The 20,997-nt window shown below is 50.8% G+C and overlaps 1 protein-coding gene and 1 long non-coding RNA gene across 2 annotated transcripts in view; both read right to left on the bottom strand.

Moving 5' to 3' along the window:
- Positions 1-20,997, bottom strand: part of LOC143960021 (uncharacterized) — a 236,931-nt gene that overhangs the window by 213,957 nt on the left and 1,977 nt on the right. The window contains exon 2 of the long non-coding RNA XR_013270243.1: positions 13,874-13,927. This is a non-coding gene — a long non-coding RNA (uncharacterized LOC143960021). The remainder of the gene's footprint in view (positions 1-13,873; positions 13,928-20,997) is intronic.
- On the bottom strand, positions 1,038-11,053 carry LOC143959986 (NACHT, LRR and PYD domains-containing protein 14-like). The gene is given in 16 exon segments (XM_077468226.1): positions 1,038-1,817; positions 2,307-2,392; positions 2,529-2,702; positions 2,789-2,959; positions 3,392-3,562; positions 3,649-3,819; positions 5,713-5,777; positions 5,779-5,884; positions 7,374-7,544; positions 8,130-8,300; positions 8,701-8,790; positions 9,294-9,598; positions 9,600-10,042; positions 10,045-10,284; positions 10,287-10,875; positions 10,877-11,053. Coding segments are annotated over 15 exon segments (3,093 nt in total). The 3' UTR covers positions 1,038-1,817; positions 2,307-2,343.

The raw sequence follows: 20,997 nt of genomic DNA, 5'->3' as shown, positions 1-20,997 counted from the left end.
GCAACAGCTTCCATGTCACCCTTCTGTATATTCTCCTTTCCGGTATTTTCAGGACAGGATGCAGTACAGGCAAGGGGTGTCCATTCACTAGCACACATTCACAGTAACATATCAACCAGCTATCCGACACAGAGTCTCAAGGGCCTTTCTCACCCATATTACTAACCTACAATGCACATAGGTCACACTATACCATAACATGAATCAACCCATCACCATAATATACACGTTTCCCATCCAATTATGCATCCTGCTCCCAACTTCCTATAACCCTTTACTGTAAATATGGGTCGGGATTAGGCAGGCTTGCTCACAATGGCCTTTCCTACCGCACTTTTGGCATGTCAGCGGTATTGCAGGGCTCTGACTTTGCATATAAGTTAGAGACTTTGCTGCCGAGACCCTACCGTCACTTCATCCCTCAACTTGCATAGACAAATGGGAGACCCTTCTATATAAATATCGAGTCCAACAACACATATAAAAGCGACAAAACCCACACGATTCCACCCCTGTGCCTGGATTTCAGAGACCATGCCCAGGGTATACCATGCACCTCTACTCGTCCTGAACAATCTGGATTGTATGAAAACTGATATTTCTGGATGGCGCTCAGTATTCACATCCCAGAATTCTCTTCCTACTAGACTAGGAGATGTCGGTTCTAAACTTTAGAGATTTACCCTAAAAATGAGGCCCTTCAACTATCCAATCCAAGGAAGGTGATTCTTCTAATTCTCTCATTATTGGGTCAAATGGACGTTTGTTTCCAGCTGGAGTGAGGTGACCATTGGAAGGAGCGGGGTGGAAAAGTTCTCAAACATTTCTAACAACGAATGATTGAATGGACTTTACTGAATGACAAATCTAATGAAAGTTGTTCTGAACGACAAACAAACGTTCTGAGAATTTACCTGAAATTCTGTCTATGACCAGCTTTAGGCCTTTGCTGGATGTCATGTGACACCAGTGACGTCACCTCTGCAGGTCATGTGACACCACCACACACTATATATAGTAATCACTCACAATTCAGCCATCTTTGCAATCTCTTTATTAGATTTTTATGGAAACATTTCTGATACAAAAAAGGTGAGAATGAAATCCGAACGATCCAATCACCCCAATATAAATGAAGGCAGGTTGCCATGGGAACCAGTAGTGCAAATAACCATCCAGTGCAAATGTATCTCAGGTAACAGCGGAGCTACAAAAAAAAAAAAAAAAAAAAGGGTTCAGGGGCCCCCCCGATAAGGCACTTTGCTTTGTAGAATATGTCCACCCCGCTCAGCTCGCCTTAATGGATTATTATCTAAAGTCAAACTTGTATTTCAGTCTTGGATGGAGCAGAGAAGGTGCCTACTGCAGTCTGACTCATCACTTCCTGTCTTGGAGACACAACAGGAAGTGAGTGGAATCCTCGTGGTTGGATGATCAACCCCCACCCCCCCCCCTTTTTTTTGGCGACATTTTGGATTCTACATCACTTCCTGTCCCACCAACAATGGTCACCATGGGGGGGGGGGGGGGGAAGAGAATGTCCTCAGCAGGGACAAACTTCCACTACTCCATCCAAAAATAGGTGGTGCTAGAAACTGTTCTGCTGCATTTTAATAAATGGGGAGTTCAGAGCAATCGTCCTTAGGATTGGGTCATTCCATTTCAGTGTGAAGGTTCCATCCCAAACAGACATAGTGCAGTTATCATCGGAGTAATCCTAGGAGGAGGTGATCACCCCACCCATAATCCGGGGGTCGTCCCGAGTCTTTGGAGTCCGGCGTTGTATAAGGTGCAGTGAAGGCCGTCACCTGGCTCACCTAGAAGATAAAAAGAAGTCCCATTACCATTTCTTTCTGGACATCATTAACACCTACTCATCCTAGAGGGCCCACCAACCTCATCCCACCCCACCACCCACTCGCTCATCCTAAAGGGCCCACCACTGCTCTATCACCCAGGAGCCATCCTGGAAGACTCATTGCTTGTCCTGAAAGGATCCTGTAGCTCTCCCCACACAATGCTCATCCTAGAAGACCCACTGCCACCCATTATTCATGGAAGGCCTGCAGATTATACAACCTTCAGCCAATACCATGGCATCTCATCACCAGTCATGGAGAGGGTTGGACTCGTTTCAGGCCTGAGCATTGTTACCCCAACACCTGCAAAGAGGAGGAGTGAGACGCCAAGGCTGGGAACCATGAAATCCCCAAAACAATTTAGAAGGCACCAGGAGATTCCACTTCCCGGCATCAACTCGTCATACTGTAATCTATTTTGGTGGAGCAATCTTAATTTTAGATTACCTTGGATTGGAGGTCGGGATCCTCCGGGACGTCCGACTCACTCTTGTTTCTTGTATTTGATGTGGATGAATAGTCCATCCTGGGTACTACAAGGAAAGACAAAGGTTCAGTATGGGGGTGGTGCACCCTGATTGGGAAGGCCTCCACTGTGGGCGGAGTCTTCATGTAAAGAGAACCTACCTGGGAGGTTGGTCACCCCCAGCCAAGGCAGTCTAAACTTACTCGTTTTTCTCCACAGTGATGGACGGGTGTTCGAATCTTGCCAACAGCGAGTTCAGATCTGCAGGGGGCGCTTCAACCTCACTTGTTACTTCCAACTCCTTCAGAGAGCGGTTTGTATTAATGACGGCCATGACTTCCTCAGCGCAGGATGCGGTCAGCTTACAATAACCCCCCCTGTACAGGAGGAATAGGAGATAAATATGGGGGGAGTTCTACTGGAGAGACCTCCAGGTTACCATGGGTTACGATGGAGCATTCACCTGAATGTCTGCAGTGTACAGCCGGGGTTCCGGAGCGCCTCACATAGCGGCTTCACTCCGGTGTCCGTGAACCTATTTCCTGCCAGATCCAGTTTGGTGAGAGATCGGCTGGTGGTGATCACAGAGGAGAGATCTTCCAGGGAGGAGGAGGACAGGTCACATCCGTACAGACTGAGGAGGAAACCATAGAGAGTCAGATTTATGCCGGACATTTATAAAAAACCTGAACAGAGCAAAAGAGGAGCCAACTGTAAGGGCCCCGGGGGGGCTACAGCCCCACCACTCACCCAAGGGCCCCACCACCCAAAGAATTTCTCTAAAGACTAGGCCAGGGCCACCTGTAAGAACCCAGATCAGGGAAGGCGCTCCTCCCACTGCTCATGACAGACACACCCCCCCCCCCCCCGCCCCATTACTATGGGTAAGCAGACTAGCTTCATAGGAATGAATGGGGCTACTGAGCATGTGCACTGAGAGGAGGACTGGATGGGAAGATTGTGGTATTTTTCAAGGTGGTCTGCACTCAGGGAAGGGGGTGGGGGTATTGCAGGGAACACATATACAGAGTTTAGTTGTCCATCATATAGTGTATAGAAGTCTCACTCCAGCTCCTGCAGGGTACAGCCCGGGTCTCTCAGCCCTTCACACAGAATTTTCACTCCAGAATCCTCCAGACTATTCCAGGTGAGGCTCAGTTTGGTCAGAGATCGGTTGGTGAGGAGGACTGAGCGGAGGTCCTCACAGGACGCCTGGGTCAGCTCACAGGAAGATAATCTGTAAAGAGAACCCGTATGAGAACTTCTACCCAATCACCTCCCGGACCTGGCGCTAGATTGGCAGACCATTGGCCAAATCCTTACATCAGCTCCTGCAGGGTACAGCTCGGGTCACTCAGCCCTTTACAGAGGAGCTTCACTCCGGAGTCGCCAATCTTGTTGTCCCTCACATTCAGGCTGGTGAGGGTCCGGTTTGTCAGAATAACCGATTGTAGATCCTCACAGGACGCGCTGGTGAGGTTCATCCCAAACAACCTGCAGAGATGAAACAAGACCATGTGACCAGATTCATTAGACCATGTGACCAGCCCCATCAGACCATGTCACCAGATTACCAGACAAGCAGCACTCTGTCCATTTACCATTGGTGTAGTAGGGATGGTGTAAGTCCTCCTGCATTTCCCACCATCATTCCGGGATTGGTTGGTGTATATAGAGGAGGAACTGGAATTACAATGTACCTGGCCACCCTGAGATCTGCTGAGGAGGTCCACTATTGGAAGCGGGACATTCTCCGCATCACCCTCCAACACCAACATTAGAGCAATTTTCTCAGCCCATACAGCCATGTACCCATCAGACCTCCCACCACCCTGATCCACCGTACCCATCAGACTAAATATGGTGGTCCCCCTGCAGACTGGGTTGGGACAGAAATATTTATCAATATCCCTCAAGAAATCCATGAAGATAAAATTCCACTTTTTCTGATAGACTTTTCTATGACAGAAAACACAAGTACCCAAAAGACTGCATGTGTAGTGTACTCTTCAGGGGTGGGCTCGTTCACCTCAAACAAGGAGATACAAGACCACGTGACCAGACCCCACCAGATTCATTGACATACAATCAGCGTTCAGTCTGTTCACCAATGGTGGGAGATCCAGGAGGCTGTCCATGCTACACTATCATGCCGGGATTGGTTGGTGTATAGAGGGAGGGGAGGAACTCGAATTACTCAGTTTGGTGGCTCCTCATACTGGTAGTGTCCCCCCCAGAGGGTGTACAGTGTACATGGCCATCCCGAGATCTGCTGAGGAGGTCCAATATTGGAAGAGGTACATACCCCGCACCTTCCTCTCTACAAGTACATCAGAACAATTCTCTCAGCCCATACGAATATCAGACCTCCCACCAGCCTCATACAATGTACCCATCAGACCTCCCACCAGCCTCATACAATGTACCCATCAGACCTCCCACCAGCCTTATACAATGTACCCATCAGACCTCCCACCACCCTCATGCAATGTACCCATCAGACCTCCCACCAGCCTCATACAATGTACCCATCAGACCTCCCACCAGCCTTATACAATGTACCCATCAGACCTCCCACCACCCTCATGCAATGTACCCATCAGACCTCCCACCACCCATCAGACCTCCCACCAGCCTCATACAATGTACCCGTCAGACCTCCCACCACCCTCATGCAATGTACCCATCAGACCTCCCACCACCCTCATGCAATGTACCCGTCAGACCAAACATGGTGGCCTTCCTGCAGACTGGGTTGGAGAGGCTCCTTCACTTGGGAAAGAAACGTAATAAACATCAAGAAATCTACGGGGCGATAAATTCCACTTTTTCTAGTGGACAGCTTACACAATGACCCAAAAGACAGAATGTACTCTATATTGGGGGGGGGGGTGAGCTTGTTTCTGGACTGTCTGGTGGTCTCCCTGTCCCGACAAAGCATTGCCTGGGTATCTGGCTGTGGATTAGAGGTGCTGATTACCGTTGAGGATGATGTGATCAGGCTCTTAACCAATTCTGTGTGAATTTACAATAAAGTCAGTTCCAGTTTGCACCCAAGCTAGTGTCGTCCAGTTCTTGGCTGCTCAGCGATAATACCTGGTTCCAGTTTCCAGAGTGGAAGCTGTATCTTGGCGGAGGTATTCAGGTGGGGTGCCAGGCGGTCTGTCACAGTACCCATCAGACCTCAAATACATAAGTGAACTCATCCCAGCACCCCCATACAATGTACCCATCAGACCTCCCCCACCCCCCCCCCCATACAATGTACCCATCAGACATCCCCACCCCCCCCCCCCCATACAATGTACCCATCAGACCTGCACCCCCATACAATGTACCCATCAGACCTCCCCCACCCCCCCATACAATGTACCCATCAGAACTTACACCAGCTCCTTCAGAGTGCAGCCCGGCTGGCGGAGCGCCTCACACAGCAGCTTGGCCCCGGAGTCCCTGGAGGCTGCAATCTCTCAGATACAAGGTGGTGAGCGATCGATTGGTCATCAGAGCAGAGCTCAGGAAGTCCCCGCAGGCCGGAGTCAGCTCACAGAATTCCATCCTGGAGGAGAGGACAAGTCCGGTCAGAACTTGGTATTTCCATGGAGCGTCCTTACCGTGTCTACAGCCTGATAAACACTTCTAGAGGGTCATGAGGGGGGAAATTGTAGAGGAGATGGGGAGAGATTGGAACCCGTCTGTTTTTTTTGTTGCCGTCAATTCCTGTTAGGAAGAATTATTTTCTCCATTTAGGACTGAAAGGGAAATCCAATAGCGTGTTGTCATCAGAACAGGAATAGAAGGAAATCTTCCAATGGGGACACCTGCTCTGGTGACAACCGTCTACAAGGAAATTTCCATCACTTGAGATTCTCTTCCTGCCGTGTCTACAGGACAGGAAATGAATGCAGATCTCCAAGAGGGGGACACGGCCCTTCTAGTATTTCTATTATAGGAGATGAAGTCTTCCCAGAATGGGAATCTACAACGGTTTGAGCTACTTGGGACCAACAAGCACCATGTCTACTGGTGATCACATTAAGGCCTCCCCCTCCATAGGGAGGTCATAATCCGGATGCCGAAGGGAAGGAGAAGATGTGGGGAGATGATCCCAGTGGGTCCCGGCACTCGGATGTGTGGTCTATGGGCCCCCTTACAGTGAGACATACATGGACACCAGTGATGAGGCGCCCAGTCACAGGTTTATCTTTTATTAGAACATTCGGTTATTCAGAAACTTGAATGCCAAACATGACCCGATACTTCATAGAAAGACACCAAACACTTTATTCCACAGTCAGATCCAGCTGAACATCTCCACCCCGACACTCCGCAGATCCTTCACTAGTATAAAGATGGAGGGTTCACCTCCCACAGAGTACAGCCCGGATCCTCCCCTCCATTATAAATATGACGGAGGACTCAGCTCCTGTAGGGTACAGCCTGGATCCTTCCCTCCATTATAAATATGACGGAGGACTCACCTCAGCTCCTGTAGGGTACAGCCTGGATCCTTCCCTCCATTATAAATATGACGGAGGACTCACCTCAGCTCCTGTAGGGTACAGCCCGGATCCTTCCCTCCATTATAAATATGACGGAGGACTCACCTCAGCTCCTGTAGGGTACAGCCCGGATCCTCCCCTCCATTATAAATATGACGGAGAACTCACCTCAGCTCCTGTAGAGTACAGCCCGGATCCTCCCCTCCATTATAAATATGACGGGGGACTCACCTCAGCTCCTGTAGGGTACAGCCCGGATCCTTCCCTCCATTATAAATATGACGGAGAACTCACCTCAGCTCCTGTAGAGTACAGCCCGGATCCTCCCCTCCATTATAAATATGACGGAGGACTCACCTCAGCTCCTGTAGGGTACAGCCCGGATCCTCCCCTCCATTATAAATATGATGGAGGACTCACCTCAGCTCCTGTAGGGTACAGCCCGGATCCTCCCCTCCATTATAAATATGACGGAGGACTCACCTCAGCTCCTGTAGGGTACAGCCCGGATCCTCCCCTCCATTATAAATATGACGGAGGACTCACCTCAGCTCCTGTAGGGTACAGCCCGGATCCTTCAGCCCCTCACATAGAAATTTCACTCCGTCGTCCTCAATTTTATTCAGTGCCAGATCCAACTTGTGCAGAGAGCGGTTCTCTTTAAGGGCAGAGCCAAGGATCTCACAGCCTGTGGCGGCCAAGTTGCAGTCATCAAGCCTGCAGATAAAAATCAGAGATTGGGAATCTGGGATCCAGCGTGTTTAGACTGGACCAAACGAACATGTCAAAGCACAGGGAGAGGAGACCAACAAACATGCAGCAATGAGGACACCCCTTATTACCCCGAGATGGAGGGAAAACCCTCACAGGAACCCTCATTTTACCCAAGGACAAACTTGAAAAATTGTAAGCCGACACCCCAACCCTCGTCGGTGACCTGACCCACCACCCCTCATCAGTAAACAGTCTCACTAATGTAGAAAAAGCCAACCAACAATGTCCCATCATCTGGTGGAGCCTTTCCAAAAGAGTAGAGTCCATTACTGAAGCAGAGGGAGGACCAGCCTTGGGTGATGGACAGGTAGACATCCACACGCTTTGTCATTGGCCAGCCTAATGCACAGCAACTATTTATTTTTTACTTTCAAAAAAGGATCACGACATCCGATGGCGATAAAGCAGCAGAAAATTGTCCCTCACAAATTGAATAGGAGTTTGAAAAAAAATAAAGTTTCTCCAATATTTGTTTTTAGCATCACCCGGGTCTGTTCACAACCAGCCAACACCTTCTAGAATACTTACGACAGTTCCCGCAGGGTACAGCCCGGCTGGCGCAGACCATCGCAGATGATTTTCAAAGCGGAGTCCTCCAGAGTGTGGTGACTTATGACAAGTTTGGTGAGCGATCGGCTGGAAGAAATTAGAGAACGAAGATCCTCGAAGAAGGACGGGGCGACCACACAAACATGGAACCTGCGAGGAGAGCAGAAAGTTTAAAAATTGTAGTCCAAGGACGTAGAAAAGTCCAGCTCAGAACAAGATTACGATTCTGCTCATTTCCTTCATAGCGGAGAACACTAGACCCCCCCAAGATCTGGTGGTGCCTATAGTCCCAGCTCACTCAATGATCCTATGTAGTGACCAGACCACAGACCTGAGGATAGCCCATGAAAGGAACGAGCAACTGTCAATGTCCAACCTTCTGGTGACAGACCGTATACTCCAGAGCTCTGCATGTCCACCAGTGAAAATAACTTTCCAGTTAGGATAATGAGCCCTTCTAAAAATCTGAAGGACACTACGACTGCCCCAAGAGAGGTTCAAACCTAGGTCACCAGCAGCCTGACCAGAGATGAGACGAGGACAAACTTACTCCAGTTCTTGGATCTTGCTGTCTGGGTTGGATAGCCAGGAAGCCTTTCCACCAGTCTCAAAGTCCTCAGCAAAGCCGCACCGTGTAAAGCTGAAGGAGGAAATAAAAAAAAAATGCAATGATCTTTTACAGGACACTTTTCAAGCCAGGAGCCCTTCCTTAAAATATTTGTTAAGGGTCAAAAAGCAGTTAAAACAAGGCCTCCATGAAGAAAACCAAAAAAACCTTGGAGAACCTTGGACACTGGATTAGGTCCAGCATCGTAGAAGGCCATGACAGTACAGATGAGCCCCATACACAGGATGCCCAGGGTACAGGTACCGGTACGGTCAGGATAGCCTTGACCTTATGTTAATAGTTTGCCGATGATAATTCTGTAAGGCTTTTCCATACCAGATCCTTCAATCTAATGGTTAACTGGCTGAAGGCACTTCAAGAAAACTTAGTTCTAGTAGTTATTCAATTTTACATCATGCTTGGTATTCAGAGGTAAACAAAGCTATATTATGTCTCAAACTAGGAAAGCCAATTTTGTAGGACATCATGGACAGATGTTACTTTGGAACAAACAGACTAGACCGGTTAATACTTACGAAAGCTTTGAAGATCCATGGAAGAAGGGGGACAGCGATTCCAAGTCCTTGGGTCGCATCAGGTGATCCTCCAGACAAATGGAGCCAAAGCTCACCCGGTCTGCCAGACAATACAACATCTCCCGAATATGAACATTCTCCATGAATGAGCTGTAAAAACACATCTGAAAAAGCAGGTCGGGGGCACTGAACGCTCGGCTACGCAACGCCTCGTCCTGAGCTTCGTAGAAGCAGGTTAGTGCATCAGGACAGAATTCAGAGGGTTTTCCGGCAGTCAGCCATTTTTCCATGGCCGGTTTGGCTCTTTAAAGAAACGCTGGACCCAACGACATCTGCAAGGTCCTTCAACTGCTTATTATTGAGGAGGCCAAAGAGGAACTTTATGGTCGAGCTCAAATATGGGTGACGTTTAGGCTGATAAAACAGGGATCTTGCACTACAGACTCTTGGGAGGAATGCATCTCCATTTACCCCTTTGGTCTCTTTAACCTCAGCATCTTCTCCCAGCACATAATACAAAGCAGCAAAGAATTCCTGAACACTCAGGTGAATGAAGCTGTAGTTGGTTGGGTCTTCCACATTCTTCTGGAAAATGCTGTCATTTGGGAAAACAGAAGCCACCTCTGATATAGTCAGTCCATTCCTTCCAAGATCCTCCTCATCAAACAAGCTTCTCCGATCCAGGATCCCATCATTGGCCAAGGCACAGAGGTTCTTCAGACACTGGAGTATTGGCTGGGTGCTGCCTGATTGATGAGGAAGCTTCTGAGATAAGACAGATACACGGAGGTGAGAGTTTTACAGTTTGCTGAGCTAAGCTCATCCTTCATTCCCACCTTCAGGATCCTACAGACAAGCCAACAGGTCAAAGGAACCGAACTCAAACCCAACAGAACTTGGTTTTCTTTCAGAACCGACACAGCCTGCTCTGCCTGGTCTTTGCTGTTAAAGAACTGATGGCAAAATTGTTCAAGATCTCCCTCCGAAAACCCAGAAGTTCTACAGAAGAAGAGGAGCGAGCGAAGTCCTTCATCTTCTTGAGGGACATGGATCTGGTTGTAATAAGAAATGAGGTGTCTCTGAGGATCTCTTTGCTCAATAGACATTTTAGAAGAGTTTCTTTGTGGGTCTCCTCGAAGGGGTCTTCATAGTCCTCACCATCATCTTCCAGGGTCCACCTCAACTCATCAAACCCATCAAGAATGATCAGAACCTTGGAAGGATCATTGAGAGCCGACTTGATCAGATTCTCCGAGAACTGCAGCTTCGTGCTTTTGGTCACAAGTCCTTCAATGTTGATATTGCCGGTAATCTTATTTATTTGTCTGCCGCTCAGATAGAACACAAAGTGAAACTGGTCGGCGTAGAGCTTTCCAGAGGCCCAGTCCAGCATGATCCTCTGTGTGGTCAGAGTTTTACCGATTCCAGGAGGCCCCACCAACACCAGAGTCTTGGGGACAAACCCGCTGCCATCAGGGACAAACAGGTCCTGGACACCGGATGGGGAATATCGCTCCGAGGACTTGGTGACCTCCGCCTCCTGAAGTAAAGTGCCAGAGAAAGGGATTGTGGGATGTTCCCCCCTTATTAATCTTCAGGGGGCGGAGCCTGGGATATCTCCCGCCTACAACCTTCCCCAGGTGGGTGTCCCGCTCTTTGATAGGTTGGAAGACCTCTTTAACAGAGGCCAGATATTTGGATTTCCTTCTGTGGAGGAAAATTTGGATTAATGGAGGACCAGCAGATCCATAGTATAGCATAGTACAGAGATCACTCAAATGTATCCCAGCTTATCAACCTTTTATTCTTCACTACTACATGGAGATAATTTATACTTTAGAAATCAATAAAACTCATTAATTGGTCACCACCAAGACCCACCCTCTCCATATATTCAACGCTTAAGGCCAGCTCAGTCTGGGGGGGGGGGGGCGGGGGGGTTGTCGGAAAAAATTTGTTTCGTTTTCGTTTTAATTCGTTAATTCATTATTTCGTTTAGTTATATTTGTCATCTTCCTTAAATTAGTTTAGTTTTCTACCGAATTTGAAAAATCGGCCACATTCGAAAATATTTCAACGAAATTCGAAAATATTTCTACCGGATTCGAAATGATTTCAACCACATTCGAAAATATTGTGTGACCCGACTTTAGGGCCATGTATCTCGGGGTCACTTGGTGCTAGAAACTCCAAATTTGGATATGTTGTAGTGCTAGTACCATTGTGTTTGCATACCAAATTTGGGGTTTCTAGCTATAAGTGACCCCGAGATATGTGGCCCCAAAATCAGGTCGCAAAATGTTATTAGTTAATAGAGCAGAGAATGACATTTTGCGACCCGATTTTGGGGCCACATATCTCGGGGTCACTTATAGCTAGAAACCCCAAATTTGGTATGCAAACAATACTAGCTCTACAACATATCCAAATTTGAAGTGTCTAGCACCAAGTGACCCCGAGATACATGGCCCTAAATTCAGGTCACAAAATATTTTCGAATGCGGTTGAAATAATTTCAAATGCATTCGAAATGATTTCAACATGATTCAACATTATTTCAACCGCATTCGAAAATACTTTGTGACCCGACTTTAGGGCCATGTATCTCGGGGTCACTTGGTGCTAGACACTTCAAATTTGGATATGTTGTAGAGCTAGTACTATTGTGTTTGCATATCAAATTTTGGGGTTTCTAGCTATAAGTGACCCCGAGATATGTGGCCCCAAAATCGGGTAGAAAAATGTCATTCTCTGCTCTAATAACATTTTGCGACCCGAATTTGGGGCCACATATTTTGGGGTCACTTATAGCTAGAAACCCCAAATTTGGTATGCAAATACAATAATACTAGCAATACAACATATCCAAATTTGAAGTGTCTAGCACCAAGTGACCCCGAGATACATGGCCCTAAAGTCTGGTCACAAAATATTTTCGAATGCGGTTGAAATAATTTCGAATCCATTCGTTATACTTCTTTCGTATTCGTTGTAATTTGTTATTTTTTTTTTATTCGGATGCATCCGAATTTCCGAAAGATGCAAAATTTGGCCGCATTTCGATTCGTTACGAAATGAATTGCACAAGCCTAGTCGGAAAATGATTACTCTATAGTCCTGCAGGGTCCCTCATTGCCGCTTTCGGGACAGAGGACAGGATCCCAATTACTCTTCTTAGGCTGTGTGTCCCCCCCCCCCCCACCATCACTGATTAAAGTCCACCTCCTTCCAGATAGATCCCCACACCATGGGGCGCCGGACTCCCCACACCACGGGGCGCCGGACTCCCCACACCATGGGGCGCCGGACTCCCCACACGATTTGGGATCCCCATCTGAAGAATTGTGATGTCCCCATTCAGGGATCTCCAAACTACGTCCTCCAGCTGTTGGAGGCAGTGTAAAACTGAATTGTAGTTCCTGATCAACTGGAGGGCCGTAGTTTGGAGACCCCTTTATTCTAGATACTGCAGGTGGAAGTTGCGGGGGAGGGAGGGGCAAGGTGGGTGCATGTTCTGCTTTCCAGAGAAGGAAAGGGGTGGGAAATGCACCAAGTCAATAACAGTAACCTGGTCCATCAGTACCGGCGGAGCGATGAAGAGACATCAGAAGAAGATCTATTCACAGAATTGGGTTTATAATCCCCTGAGGACACCGAGTGTAATGCTGCGTCACACGACCCGACGGACCGAATTCGATGGTGTGGGGGCTTCATCGGACCTTTGCTGTCCAAAAATCAGACGGACTTTATAAATAGAACAGGTTTCAAATTTTTTCTGACGGACTTGAGTCTGTGTTCTGGTCTGATGGACAGACGACGCGAGGGCGGCTATTGGCTTCAAACTTCCTTATTCTAGTCTCGTCGTACGTCATCACGTTCCAATCCGCCGGACTTTGGTGTGATCCGGTGTAGGAAAGTCCGTTTCGTCGGAAGTCCTCCGGAGTTCAGTCTGTCGAAAGTCCGGTTGTGCGTACATAAGATGTCCTATGAAGTGTGGCAGGACGCATCTCCTACACCCCCCACCTCCGTGCCTATAGAGATCCAAGGGGTGACCCCCTCCCCCCACAGAGATCCAATGGAATGGGGGGGACCTCTACCGCCATGGGATGTGGCCGGGGGGGTGGGGGGATGGGACTACCTCTACCAGTTATATTAGTGGAGGTGCCCGTGTGAAAGGGGACCAATAGAAAACAGTTTCCATCTTTGTGGGGGGTGTAAATAGTTTTGTGGGGGGGGGGGAGAAAGTACTTGGCTCCCCCCCCCCCTTCCAGTAGACCTCACCACATGAAGTTTGGCCCCCTCCTCCCCCCGGGCCATTCAGAAAGCGCAGTTCATTTGGCGCATGCGCGGTAGGGAGCTGGCTGTGATGCTGCGTGGTGTCACTGCTGGTCTCCTTTACAATGAATGGCGCCCCTCCCCCGATATCTACATTTCTTTACCTGCAAAAATGTGCATTATTTTGTGTGTAATCCCCCCTCCCCCGCCACACTTTACCGGAATCACCGTTTCCTCTGCAGATCTCATAGAAAGTCCGGCCCGTTAGAGAAACAAATCTCCCGATAGTCGGGGGAGGGGATTACCTGTTAGAGGGGACTCCGCCATGGTGACACCGGACTGACCGCACAATTCCGGATCTGGAAGACAAGAAGATCAGTGATAAGGGGGGGGGAGGGGAGGACGACATCAGTGATAAGGGGGGGGGGGGAGGGGAGGACGACATCAGTGATAAGGGGGGGGGGGGAGGGGAGGACGACATCAGTGATAAGGGGGGGGGGGGGAGGGGAGGACGACATCAGTGATAAGGGGGGGGGGGGAGGGGAGGACGACATCAGTGATAAGGGGGGGGGGGAGGGGAGGACGACATCAGTGGATAAGGGGGGGGGGGGGGAGGACGACATCAGTGATAAGGGGGGGGGGAGGGGAGGACGACATCAGTGATAAGGGGGGGGGGGGGAGGGAGGACGACATCAGTGATAAGGGGGGGGGGGGAGGGGAGGACGACATCAGTGATAAGGGGGGGGGGAGGGGAGGACGACATCAGTGATAAGGGGGGGGGGGGGGGAGGGGAGGACGACATCAGTGATAAGGGGGGGGGGGAGGGGAGGACGACATCAGTGATAAGGGGGGGGGGGGAGGGGAGGACGACATCAGTGATAAGGGGGGGGGGGAGGGGAGGACGACATCAGTGATAAGGGGGGGGGGGGGAGGGGAGGACGACATCAGTGATAAGGGGGGGGGGGGAGGGGAGGACGACATCAGTGATAAGGGGGGGGAAGGGGAGGACGACATCAGTGATAAGGGGGGGGGGAAGGGGAGGACGACATCAGTGATAAGGGGGGGGGGGGAGGGGAGGACGACATCAGTGATAAGGGGGGGGGGGGGGGAGGGAGGACGACATCAGTGATAAGGGGGGGGGGGGGGGAGGGGAGGACGACATCAGTGATAAGGGGGGGGGGGGGAGGGGAGGGACGACATCAGTGATAAGGGGGGGGGGGAGGGAGGACGACATCAGTGATAAGGGGGGGGGGAGGGGAGGACGACATCAGTGATAAGGGGGGGGGGAGGGGAGGACGACATCAGTGATAAGGGGGGGGGGAGGGGAGGACGACATCAGTGATAAGGGGGGGGGGGGAGGGGAGGACGACATCAGTGATAAGGGGGGGGGGGAGGGGAGGACGACATCAGTGATAAGGGGGGGGGGAGGGGAGGACGACATCAGTGATAAGGGGGGGGGGGAGGGGAGGACGACATCAGTGATAAGGGGGGGGGGGGAGGGGGGACGACATCAGTGATAAGGGGGGGGGGAGGGGAGGACGACATCAGTGATAAGGGGGGGGGAGGGAGGACGACATCAGTGATAAGGGGGGGGGAGGAGGACGACATCAGTGATAAGGGGGGGGGAGGGGAGGGACGACATCAGTGATAAGGGGGGGGGGGAGGGGAGGACGACATCAGTGATAAGGGGGGGGGGACATCAGTGATAAAGGGGGGGGAGGGGAGGGGGACATCAGTGATAAAGGGGGGGGGGAGGGGAGGACGACATCAGTGATAAGGGGGGGGGGGGAAGGGAGGACGACATCAGTGATAAAGGGGGGGGAGGGGAGGACATCAGTGATAAGGGCGGGGGGGAGACATCAGTGATAAGGGGGGGGGAGACATCAGTGATAAGGGGGGGGAGACATCAGTGATAAGGGGGGGGGAGACATCAGTGATAAGGGGGGGGGAGACATCAGTGATAAGGGGGGGGGAGGACATCAGTGATAAGGGGGGGGGGGGAGGGGAGGACGACATCAGTGATAAGGGGGAGGGGAGGAGGACATCAGTGATAAAGGGGGGGAGGGGAGGACATCAGTGATAAGGGGGGAGGGGAGGGGAGGAGGACATCAGTGATAAGGGGGGGGGGGGGGGAGGACATCAGTGATAAGGGGGGGGGGGGGGGAGGAGGACATCAGTGATAAGGGGGGGGGGAGACATCAGTGATAAGGGGGGGGGGGGAGACATCAGTGATAAGGGGGGGGGGGGGAGACATCAGTGATAAGGGGGGGGGGGAGGAGGACATCAGTGATAAGGGGGGGGGGGGGGAGGAGGACATCAGTGATAAGGGGGGGGGGGGAGGGGAGGACGACATCAGTGATAAGGGGGGGGGGGAGGGGAGGACGACATCAGTGATAAGGGGGGGGGGACATCAGTGATAAAGGGGGGGGAGGGGAGGACGACATCAGTGATAAGGGGGGGGGAGGGAGGACGACATCAGTGATAAGGGGGGGGGAGGGGAGGACGACATCAGTGATAAGGGGGGGGGGGGGGAGGGGAGGACGACATCAGTGATAAAGGGGGGGGAGGGGAGGACATCAGTGATAAGGGGGGGGGGGAGACATCAGTGATAAGGGGGGGGGAGACATCAGTGATAAGGGGGGGGAGACATCAGTGATAAGGGGGGGTGAGACATCAGTGATAAGGGGGGGGGGGAGGGGAGGACGACATCAGTGATAAGGGGGAGGGGAGGAGGACATCAGTGATAAAGGGGGGGAGGGGAGGACATCAGTGATAAAGGGGGGGGGGAGACATCAGTGATAAAGGGGGAGGGGAGGACATCAGTGATAAGGGGGGGGGGAGGAGGACATCAGTGATAAGGGGGGGGGGAGGAGGACATCAGTGATAAGGGGGGGGGGGAGGAGGACATCAGTGATAAGGGGGGGGGGGAGGAGGACATCAGTGATAAGGGGGGGGGGAGGACATCAGTGATAAGGGGGGGGGGGAGGAGGACATCAGTGATAAGGGGGGGGGGAGGACATCAGTGATAAGGGGGGGGGGAGGAGGACATCAGTGATAAGGGGGGGAGGAGGACATCAGTGATAAGGGGGGGGGGAGGAGGACATCAGTGATAAGGGGGGGGAGACATCAGTGATAAGGGGGGGGAGGACATCAGTGATAAGGGGGGGGAGGACATCAGTGATAAGGGGGGGGGGGGAGGAGGACATCAGTGATAAGGGGGGGGGGGAGGAGGACATCAGTGATAAGGGGGGGGAGGAGGACATCAGTGATAAGGGGGGGGGGAGGAGGACATCAGTGATAAGGGGGGGGGGGAGGACATCAGTGATAAGGGGGGGGGAGACATCAGTGATAAAGGGGGGAGGGGAGGACATCAGTGATAAGGGGGGGGGGAGACATCAGTGATAAAGGGGGGGGGGAGGACATCAGTGATAAGGGGGGGGGGGAGGAGGACATCAGTGATAAGGGGGGGGGGAGACATCAGTGATAAGGGGGGGGAGGACATCAGTGATAAGGGGGGGGAGGACATCAGTGATAAGGGGGGGGGGAGGAGGACATCAGTGATAAGGGGGGGGGGGGGGAGGACATCAGTGATAAGGGGGGGGGGGGGGGAGGACATCAGTGATAAGGGGGGGGGGGAGGAGGACATCAGTGATAAGGGGGGGGGGGGAGGAGGACATCAGTGATAAGGGGGGGGAGGACATCAGTGATAAAGGGGGGGGGGGAGACATCAGTGATAAGGGGGGGGAGGAGGACATCAGTGATAAAGGGGGGGGGGGAGACATCAGTGATAAGGGGGGGGAGGAGGACATCAGTGATAAAGGGGGGGGGGGAGGACATCAGTGATAAGGGGGGGGGGGGGGAGACATCAGTGATAAAGGGGGGAGGGAGGACATCAGTGATAAGGGGGGAGGGGAGGACATCAGTGATAAAGGGGGGAGGGGAGGACATCAGTGATAAGGGGGGGGGGGGGAGGAGGACATCAGTGATAAAGGGGGGGGGGAGGACATCAGTGATAAAGGGGGGGGGGGGAGGACATCAGTGATATAGGGGGAGGGGAGAGTCAGCTTCCACCAGCAGCTTCTCGCACAGGTGACACACTCCCCTCCCCCATCTACACTCAGACAGTCTCATATTTCACCTCCCATCTCCTCATCAGATGTGTGACTGCAATCTCCTCCCCCTCTTTATATACCTCCCACCAAACACGTCCCTCCCACCAAACACGTCCCTCCCACCACTCCATCTTCCCAGAGACCAGACCCCGCCCCGATCTTCCTAACTCCTCCCACCCCGTCATCTTCCCGGAGAACAAAACCCCGCCCTCACTCCGTCCCCCTCCTCCCTCCCCATCCTTCCCCGGTATGAGTTCCCGGAGAGCAGACCCGCCCCCGGACTCCTCGCTCCGCCCTCTTAGGAGGAGTCATGTCCCCAGAGGATGGATGGAATTCTCCCCTGAGAGAAGGCGGATGGTCTCCGGGAAAATGGCGCCTGTGTCGGGGACACTTCTGTACTGAGGAGGGGGAGGAGACTACAAGTCCCAGCATTCCCCGCCCATCACTTACAGAACCCCTCCCCTTTATACAACTGCTTATCCATAGCAACCCCCCCATAGCAACCCGTCCATAACAACTCGTCCATAGCAACCCCTCCATAGCAACCAGCCCATAGCAACCCATCCATTCCAACCCTCCATAGCAATCCATCCATAGCAACTTATCTATAGCAACTTGTCCATAGCAACCCGTCTATAGCAACCTGTCCATAGCAACCCGTCCATAGAAACCCACCCATAGAAACAAGTCCATAGCAACCCTTCATAGTAACATTTCATAGCAATCCTCCATAGCAACCAGACAGTCCATAGCAACCCATCTATAGCAACCCTTCATAGTAACCAGTCCATAGCAACCAGTCATAACAATCCTCCATAGTAACCCGTCATAACAATCCTCCATAGCAACCCTAAATAACAATCCTGCATAGCAACCCTTCATAGCAACCCGTCATAACAATCCTCCATAGCAACCCGTCATAACAATCCTCCATAGTAACCCGTCATAACAATCCTCCATAGTAACCCGTCATAACAATCCTCCATAGTAACCCTAAATAACAATCCTCCATAGTAACCCGTCATAACAATCCTCCATAGCAACCCTAAATAACAATCCTGCATAGCAACCCTTCATAGTAACCCGTCATAACAATCCTCCATAGCAACCCTAAATAACAATCCTTCATAGCAACCCGTCATAACAATCCTCCATAGTAACCCGTCATAACAATCCTCCATAGTAACCCTAAATAACAATCCTCCATAGTAACCCATCATAACAATCCTCCATAGTAACCCTAAATAACAATCCTGCATAGCAACCCTAAATATCAATCCTCCATAGTAACCCTTCATAACAATCCTCCATAGCAACCCTAAATAACAATCCTGCATAGCAACCCTTCATAGCAACCCGTCATAACAATCCTCCATAGTAACCCGTCATAACAATCCTCCATAGTAACCCGTCATAACAATCCTGCATAGCAACCCTAAATAACAATCCTCCATAGTAACCCTTCATAACAATCCTCCATAGCAACCCTAAATAACAATCCTGCATAGCAACCCTTCATAGCAACCCGTCATAACAATCCTCCATAGTAACCCGTCATAACAATCCTCCATAGTAACCCGTCATAACAATCCTCCATAGTAACCCTAAATAACAATCCTCCATAGTAACCCTTCATAACAATCCTCCATAGCAACCCTAAATATCAATCCTCCATAGTAACCTTTCATACTCGGGATGAGCCCGCGGTTCGGCCCCGTGTGGTGTTGTTGGTGTGGATGGAGAGAGAGTGTGATTTAGATTAAGCAGGCAGGTTATTCAGTCAGTGCAGGCAGTGTATTTATATGTATATATAGTCAGTCTAGTATATATATGTATATACTCTATATTCAGTCAGTGCAGGCAGTGTAGTGTATATATAACACAGTGTATTGAAGTGATTAAGGGGAACCCCACGCTAAAATAAAAATAAAACAATTGTGTGGGGTTCCCCCCCAAAATCCATACCAGACCCTTATCCAAGCATGCAACCTGCAGACTGCATGAAAAGCGGGGACGAGAGAGCCCCCCCACATTCCTGAACCATACCAGGCCACATACCATCAACATGGGGAGGGTGCTTTGGGGTCCCCCAAATCACTTTGTCCCCATATTAAAGGGGACAAGTGCCTCATCCCCACAACCCTTGCCCAGTGGTTGTGGGGTCTGCGAGTGGGGGGTTAATGGGAATCTAGAAGCCCCCTTTGAGAAGGGGGCCCCCAGATCTTGCCCCCCCCACAATGGATATCGGTTACATTGTACCCCTACCCATTCACCAAAAAAGTTGGACAGTTTTTGACAATACCTTTATTCCTGTCCCGTGATGTCCATCCATCTTCAATCAAAGAGCCGACGGACCCAAGAAAAAGGAAAAGCTCCGCCTCCATGGGAGGCGTCCCGCTGACTGCTGTCTTTTCGCAGTAACAGCTCTTATATAGCCAAGGGCGGGGCCACCCGGTGATGTAAATGGCTGACCCCCGCCCCTCTGACGTCATATAGGATGCCCTGACGCTTTGGCCAATCGGTCAAACAGGTCTGACGATCCGCCTCCCGATTGGCGGGGAGAAGCGATAATCTGCAAATAGAGAAAATTAATTTGCTATGGTCACACAATTGGGTGGGATCGGGGGGCGCACTCTCTGCGCCCCGAGCCCATCATATGTTGAAGCCTATTAGAGCCTCTGGCTTTAATCAAGGGTGCTTAAAAAAATATACCCCCGTCATAGGAATGCATGCATCCGGCGTCCTGATAGGGGCCGGAGCATGGATGGGGGGGCAGTGTCCATGTGCCCACAATCCACGGGCCACCACCGGAGTCACTAAGTTTTTCTCTAGAATTGTCATGAAAAAGGGGTGGCACCCTCATGTATATAGTAGATAGATGTCTACTAGGACATTATTAGGACATAAGACTACTGTTATTGTATATTTCTTTTCTTCCCTCACTTGTTCGGGTGGCACGCCACAGGTAAAACTGTAAACACTGTCTTCTATTTATCTGCCCTTGTGTGAACTGCCACTTGATCATGTACATATGTTATGCATACCTACTTCATGTGATACACCACATGTATTGTTACTTTGTTTATCCTCCCCTGTTACCCCACCTATCCCTGTTTTTGACAGGACACCCACTTGAGAGTTTACATTTTTTTTTTCTTGCAAACGCTGAGACGTAGTTTTCTAGGCAGGGGGAGGATGTAGCACCCTGGTGTTTAGGCAGGGCTACTAGCAAATTTCGTTTGCCAAAGTAGTAATTGTCCTGGCTAATTGTTAGGAGATCCACTGATTTCCCCCTAATTCTGGAATTGCTGCACCAG

Source organism: Lithobates pipiens, unplaced genomic scaffold (assembly GCF_037356315.1).
Source record: "Lithobates pipiens isolate NorthernLeopardFrog02 unplaced genomic scaffold, aLitPip1_a1.2 Scaffold_79, whole genome shotgun sequence".
In the NCBI taxonomy this organism is placed as follows: domain Eukaryota; kingdom Metazoa; phylum Chordata; class Amphibia; order Anura; family Ranidae; genus Lithobates; species Lithobates pipiens.
This window is presented reverse-complemented; position numbering and strand designations above follow the sequence as displayed.